This window comes from Varroa destructor, unplaced genomic scaffold (genome assembly GCF_002443255.2).
Source record: "Varroa destructor unplaced genomic scaffold, Vdes_3.0 BEIS01000975.1, whole genome shotgun sequence".
In the NCBI taxonomy this organism is placed as follows: Eukaryota; Metazoa; Arthropoda; class Arachnida; order Mesostigmata; family Varroidae; genus Varroa; species Varroa destructor.
In genome coordinates, this window is record NW_019212428.1 from 37,890 (window position 1) to 45,649 (window position 7,760).

A 7,760-nucleotide genomic window follows, 5' to 3' on the forward strand; every position below is an offset into this window, starting at 1 on the left:
GGGATACGCACCTTACGTAGATCTACCATGGCGACGAGCATTGGGCTCGTTCGCCTTAATCACTTTCAGTTTCGAGTGAGGAGGAATGCCTTCAACACAACAATGGAAACTAAGCGCACACAGCTGATACAAAAGGCTTAAAAACTTGCCATCCAATGCTACAATGGTCAGCTAGTTTCACTCGTACCAATAAAACGACACAAATTGGTGTAACACAGTATATGGTTGGAAAATCTGGTTGACAAGGAAAAATAAGGACTGTATGTATGCGACCTCGACAACGACCGGGCTTATGTCCCACACATCACGCATTCCGAGGCGAGATGAGTAAGGTGATGTCTGTCAAACCTTACTGCTATTGATGTTCAGCTTGTAACTTCGACAGGACTATACCATCCTCTTCTGATCCATCAGAATCGACCCCAGAGCGTTGAGGACATCCGCGAGAGAGAGGGGCTACGGCTGCTTGGTTAGCTGCCTAAAAAGCCATGGTAGGAGAAAACACATCCTCGTATTGCACCTACCCTCTACACTCACTCCAGATAAAAAGGGAGGGGAAGAGACCACCGTTGGACAGCTGTTACCCCTTCTTAGGTACGGTCGTTATGGGAAAGGGTGCTTTTGGGTGGGTCACCAAACCACCCTCTCCAAATGTCCCGAGGACGCAGTAGGAATGGGGATACAGTAGACATCATTGTCTGCACTGGATCGGTGAATTTTCGGTCATTGCAATATCTGTGTGGGCCTTAGGACGTAATTTCTAACTCCCTAGAGTGTCAATTATGCCGAATTCAAAATTCGTTGAGTTCTCTTGGCAGGGTCTCAGCTAGGTTAATCAAGGTTAATAAAGCGGAGCTGTTTAGTCCTCCCATTTTTCCCTTCCTTACTCTACTTCGGAGGGGGTGAGGGAGGGAGTAAAATTTAAAAAAAAAAAGTGAATCAGCAAGCGTTGAATTTGTTTTTGAAATTCGTCACATGCGATTAACGACAGATCCTGGCTGCTCATTAGACTTGGCGAGCAAACCAGCACCCGGTATACTATAAATTGCTACATTCCAGTTATGTTTTAGTAAACTTATTTATTTACACCAGAGAGGGTTAGAATGTAATTGACTATTGCAGAGTTCTTACCAACATTCGTACCTTCCTAGTTTTATACTGCGTATGAAATAATGGTTATGTTAAGTTGTAGCAACTGAAGGTCTGATAGAAGGTAAATCTCAGCGGGAAACTCGCATCTTAGCAAATAAGGTTCAGATAAAAGATGAGAAAAGCCGGGGACTACTAAATCAAATTGGCAAGCATAAACTGGCATCAACCTTCGCCTCTTCCTTTTCATTTTCCCGACACAATTATTTAGGTACTTGTTACTGACCCCTCATTAAGGTCAATTTGTAAGAAACTAAAACTGACTGTCAGTGAATTGCCAATTAAATTCATAATCGCATGATAAGGCGAAGGGTAAATTTTTTTCAGCATTTGTTATTATATGCTGCTGGAAAAATAGTAAACATTAAGCAAAATGACGTACGATTGAAGCTTTTCGTCTTAGTTGACATTGCCGTAAGCTCCCGGATGCTTGGAACGCTTACTGCACATATCTTTGTAACGAGTGATATATTTCACGAGTAAATGTTTAGCTATGGACATATTGAAACAATTGCTGCGTTGGATATTTTTGTTTGCTGTCCCTTACGAACACCAACTGAACTTCGAAAATTGACAAATGGTATATTTAAAATACTTATAGTTTTCGAGCGACTCGTTATAAATTTACGGCTAATTTTCCGGCTATTTTTAATGCTTAAAAGTTAATCTTTTTGTGCATATGGTATTTAGTAGTTTGCCAAATTATATCGGTAAAAATTAGCATATGTTATCAGTTAATTTCTTTCAGTACTTTCGCTTTGTATTCTTGTTCCACTGAGTAGAGCAGTTTCGTATCATCTATAAAACGACGTGTTTTCCTTTATTTCGAGTAACACTTGCTTATCATCCTAGCAAATCCATAATACGACCTCTCATGAGAACGGCGCTCACGTTTTTTTATATATGAGATGCTATATAAGACACGTTCAACAAAATCGGACACTTCCTTATTAGCAATATTTGCAAAAAAGTAGTCATATGAAGCATAGAACGATGTGGTGTGGTAGCGCATCTCGATCGAAGTTAAAGAATTTTTTTGAGCTTTTATATAAATTGTTAACAAATTACACTAAACTACATCTTTTAGAGTTTAATTCGTGTTAGGCAAACAGTTTTTTTCGTTCCCCACACCAAATCTGATCGTCTCTTTTTAAGCTAATTTGCTTATGAATTATATTTAAGATAAGAAGCATCTTACTAACTTATTTTCCTTTCATTGCTTTCTCGTTTGAGAGTTGGTTTTTTAGTGCGCATTACTAGAGTTTATTTAAATTATCTTATATTTTTTTTATGAAAAAAGTAATTTAGTAAATAGTAGAGCAATAAAATATTTCAGTACTTGATCTTTTTTTAGACAGCAGAGCTATTTTTTTCTTAAAATTAACGAATCAGCTTCGAGCTGTGCGTAAAGTAACTGATCAAGGCTTCTACTATTCGATTTATCTCACTGACAGCCCGTGCTAGCACTTTTATTCTCCTCAAAGCAAAAAATAAAAAATTACAAAAATTACGGTTGTGGTTTTCCGAACCGTTCATTTTTTTGGACGCAACCAGGCAACGAAATTTTAAATTCGAGCACATTTGATATTAGCGGATCGCTGTCGTTTAACTGTATTTAGAAAAGCACCCCAGTGACCTCAAATGTTTCCTCCAGGAACGGTAGGTTTGATCCTAAAAAATTTGGGCGTTGCCGTTTATTTACCGGAAAGATTTTCCGAGAGTATATTTCTCTTTTTTTTTCAACTTAAATAAATTCTATTTAAATAAACAAACTAAGCTGGCTAAAACATTAGCGGCTGCTTAACAACCAATTATTATAAACAGCACTAATTCGCGTCTTCTCCCTTAAATCGCTCGGAACTTCAAATTTGCGAGCCTCCGACAACAAACCATTTTTTAGCAGAGTGTATCAAGCTAAGAATGCAGAACCGTGTCTTCGAATTGTATGTCACCGGAGAACACTGCTTGGTCTACCAACTTTGCCGCACAACTTTAAAGTTCATTATCAGCTAAGGGAAATTCTTTTGTTCTTTTCCTTACTTTGTTCATTTCCCCTTCTTTACCTTAAAACAACACAAACTGACATGTTGTGCCCTACACTGTGCGTACAATGATAATATCGTTGTTTATATAAGAGGGTGGATTATCACTTCATCAACTGGAGACAACATCAACTGACTGGAGACTAACCTTTTCATATCAACCTTCGCCAACCTTTAGTTGCTTTAAACTTTATTAAAGAAGTTGTAAAGTTAGTTAGAACTCGCCCTTTATCGTAAATATCGTTGGCATGTTAGTAGGGTTCCCTTTTCATGGCTATCAACTCTTCTTTGCTCATTTAGTACGCAAATATACATAACCACAGTATCATACCATCTTGCAGCTTTGGTGGGCCAATCCTGATTGCATAATATTTCGCTCACTGGACGTTAAGCTACGATGCATTCAATGAGAGTTTAGTGCAAACGACAGTAAAATTAATAACAAAGCTAAATTGAACAGAAACAATTGAAATTATTCCGCTCATGCAAACTATTACTTTTTACAAAAATATAACGATTTACATGTTCGAAAACGTGAATACAGAATGCCTCAATGGCCCTTATGCCCTTGTAAATGGGTACCATTTCGAATAAAATTACTCCAGCCGACGATTTAAAAGCATCACTTTATGCTTCCCTTTAATACATAAATAGCTCTATTTTACTTACTGTAAATATAGAGGTTTATAACATATAGTAACTACCATTTCTCTTCGCATCTCTCCCAAGCTCTTTTCATCCTTCCTTCTGATTAATTCTGCTAGTACTACTTACTGAACCGTTTCATAGAAGTTGCCCTGTGGCAAACAAAGTGTGACCGCGAGTAGGCAAGGTTCAATAGAATAAATAAACGATTCCAGTTTTACGATGTCGCCGTTCAGCATTGCTTTAAGTTCAGTAAACTGTTAAGCAGGACTGAGATTTATTTTCTACCTATCTATATTTGCTCACTGGCTGAGTTGCTTTCGAATTAATTAACGATAGAACGTAAATGGTCGACTTCTTTAAATACTGTCACATAAAATACCGCTCTAAATAATCGCAAAGCCAACTCCAGAAGATTGACGATGGAATCTATCTTAGAAGATATATGCTCGAGCGTAAGGTGCCGCGACTTATGCTCGTTACGATATACAACCATTAAACAGTATAATGCTAGTCTTCTTATGCAATTATGCTTCATTTCGAGCAAAAAAATATTCTAGATTTGTCCTGACATTTTTCAGTAATGCTTATACTGTAGTTGGATTACATAGCAGAACTACATACTTGCTAAACCCGATGAAGTCCTCGTGGTTGGTGTTCATATAGGCCAATTCGACGTCGACGAGCAAAGAGATTTGCTGTTTCGTGTGCTGCTCTCGTTCGCGGATGTGGGCTGAAGTGCCATAAATAGCGCAACATTACCATATAACTAGGCATGGAAAAAATGGGCCAAAAAATGTTTTTCCTTCATTTTGAGACGGGCGGATAATACGGACGCAGGTTGAATGAAGAAGTGTGTGAGTAATTGTCCAGCAAAAAGTGTTCTAGTAATGCACTAAGGAGCTACTATCTCAGCTATTTAATAAAATCCATTCATAGTGCTACGATTCGTGTAAAAATTGGACAAAGACATTGTTAATGTATCGCGTCAGCGTTAACTTTACGGAGATGTTTTACACATTTGAACACTTACAGGTAATGATTCGTTCAGTTTCCTCCCGAAGTCGCGGATAGCGGTTCATTTTCTCGGCGCAGCGTCGCACCACATTGCCCAGCTCCTAGAAATTATGCTTTAGGTTAGGTTATTGTACCCAGACGTACCAATCTAAAAATTTAAGCCAATCGAAAAAAATTCTATCATAAATAACGACGAAAATGTGGCAATGCTGTGCCTGCTAACCTTATGCAGATAATATAGCATACAAATTAAATATATATATAATAGCAAATATATATGTTTCTTATCTTGCTATTAATGAGAGCGCAATTTTCTTCTAATGCAAACCGTCTTTTAACGATTTCACGGAAGTTCACCATTTTAGCTAATACCGCTTCATTTATAGAACTCTACTCATCCAACATTTTTTATATAAATTTTATGTAATCAGAATTACTTTTAGATACAAATAATTGTAAAATGATGCGCAAAGATGTTCTTATTTAAACCGAAATAAACAACTATGATATCACACTAGCGTTTTAACCGAACATTAAAATTCGTTCGAACGACGATCGTATCTAAATGCATGCCAGTGGCGTCCATAGGTAATTGCTCAGAATCTCTGCTGTTTAGTATAAGACAGATATTTAGTGTTTCATACTCGTAAGATTTATTTACGCCGAAGATTAGCGAATCCACACACTGCAACTAGAACAGTCTATATTGATCTTAAACAAACATATTTAGGTATTTTACTACCTGCATTAGCGTAAGATTTATATCTATCGGCTGTTTTTCCGTTCATCTGAAAATTGGTGCAATTTCGGCCCCGTAATAATATTTATATCTGTTTCAAAACGTTACCGTATGAGCGCATCTTTATTTAAAATCTTGCAGGGCTGTAGGGATTTATAACATGCGTAGCCCTTGATAAAAGGTGAAAAGAAAGTAACGCTAGACCTAAATACTGTATTCGAAGCTTTTTAAACAACGACGAAAGTCAACGGTTTCAGATAATCCATACTCAAAGGGGTAGATATATCTACCCTTCCAATTATGGAACGAGAATCACTGACGCCCACTCATTGAAAGGAATCCCACGGAAGGTCCCACTGCACTCATGCGAATACTTATTCTTATTCATAAGAAGAAACGCCAAGAACCTGCGCATCAAAAGTATAGCGCGAAAGATTTCACCTACTCCTTAAATTCGAAACGTTCCTTAACCGTGTTCAAGTGTGTTCTTCCTCATGCAAGCAGTTTTTAAACCAGCTTTTTGCAGCATGAGTGACCGACTTCAGGGCTCTGGTAAAGCTTTGATACGATTACTGAATAAAAAGAGGCAGAGCTGGAAATTAAACAACGGCCATTAGACTATCGTGAGATCATATTCACCTGGTGTTGCAAAAAGACCAAGGATACTATACAGTTGGTATGGTTGGTTACGGTATATATATAGCCACAAAGCAGGGATTTCATTTAACTGTCAGGGTTGGATAAACCGTCCGATCAAATACAGCGCCTATTGTCAAAAAGGGCAACCTTATACTGGATGAAATCAGAATGACAGAGTTGTGAGAGGATCGCTTGTAAGGGGCTCTTACGAGACACGACTTGTTTAGCAGGATCAACGTTTTCTTAACAAAAAACTTGTTGTGGATAGCTCTGTTCCAGATATAAGTGGTAGTCATGTTATTTCACACGCGTGTGTTCAAGCGCGAATGTTTCATTCCAACCATTTACTCATATTTAAAGAAGGTCTTGACAAAGTGTAAGCTTGAGAAAAATAAATACAACAAAAAGCGATAGAATGCGGAACGCCCGTCGGCAATATCTAGAAGACAGTCGTCTAAAATGAAAAAAGAAACGTTCCGAGGCCTTCTGTACAATCGACAGATCTTGTTTCCTGGAAAGCAAGCTAATTGTAAAGTAGAGACACCGACAAGGAAACGTAGGAGAACACATAAAGGTCAGAAACAGACGAACAAAAACACGGTAGAAAGGTGAGATAGACTTACAACTAAAGCCGCGGTCAGAAAAAAGCAGGCTTATGGTGGTTTAGTGCTAAGCACGGAAGAGCACGCCTTGTTATTTGTAAAAACTATTTTAGCACAGCTAAAATAAAGGGATATAAGACAACATTCCAAGAAATACAATTGTTTTCAAATCTTATTATTCCGTAAGATAGATAACAAAAATACAGACTACATTGAATTTGAAGCCTAGAAAACGATTAATATTTACTGCTTGTGAAGCGCTACATTTTGTAGCATTTCATTCTCAGCATCGCCGACATATGCAGTCATTCCCGGGTTTATAATTGAACTGGCTTTCACATCTACCGCAATGGAATTCATGCCTACGTATTCCACTCTTATAAATTTGGTTCTACGTTTTACCAAATTCATCTTGGACGGCAGACTTGTTTGTGAATTTCTCATTAACAAAAGCGAGATGGCTATCTTCACGCTATTCTCCATATTTATTTTATGCAGCTTCTCTACATACATAGCTTATATTCGGTAAACCTTCTAAGAGTGAAAACCGTCGGTTTCGCGGTAGACCCAGATCGGTCTTCTAAAAAAAATTAACATGTCTCTGTTCTCGAGACTGGTTAAACAGAAACATTTTAAAATTACACAAAAAATATTGCGAAATGTAATTAGCTGGTTTAATAATTGTTGTGCGATCACCAGGGAAGGTTTTTGCATATTGCTCAGGTTTATTGTTGTTATACTTGCTTGTATTCTGCTCTGCTGCTAAACTCCAAACCTCGTTGTAGAATCATGAACGGACCACTTTTTGTCACTAGTGACAATTCTGTGTAGGAACCTATTACGTGGCTGTCTTGTTAGATACCAAGCGAAAAATACAAAGTCAGTAAGAGGCCGTGTGCTTTTCAATCAGCTTATAAATCAAATAGG

At 37.7% G+C, this 7,760-nt stretch overlaps 1 protein-coding gene across 8 annotated transcripts in view; it reads right to left on the reverse strand.

Moving 5' to 3' along the window:
* The window catches only part of LOC111255193 (uncharacterized), a 39,854-nt gene extending 34,887 nt beyond the window's left edge, over positions 1-4,967 (reverse strand). For 5 of the 8 annotated variants that reach the window (XM_086976464.1, XM_086976463.1, XM_086976459.1 and 2 more), the window contains exon 1: positions 4,461-4,569. Coding sequence is in view for 3 of the 8 variants with exons in the window: in XM_086976462.1 (XP_086832588.1) it covers positions 4,461-4,569; positions 4,870-4,918 (158 nt within the window). In the remaining 5 variants the exon portion in view is untranslated. Of the gene's footprint in view, positions 1-11; positions 4,437-4,460; positions 4,570-4,869 lie in introns of those variants that run through there. The other 3 variants (XM_086976462.1, XM_086976461.1, XM_086976468.1) reach the window with 2 other exon arrangements.
* Positions 4,968-7,760: the final 2,793 nt, after the last annotated feature.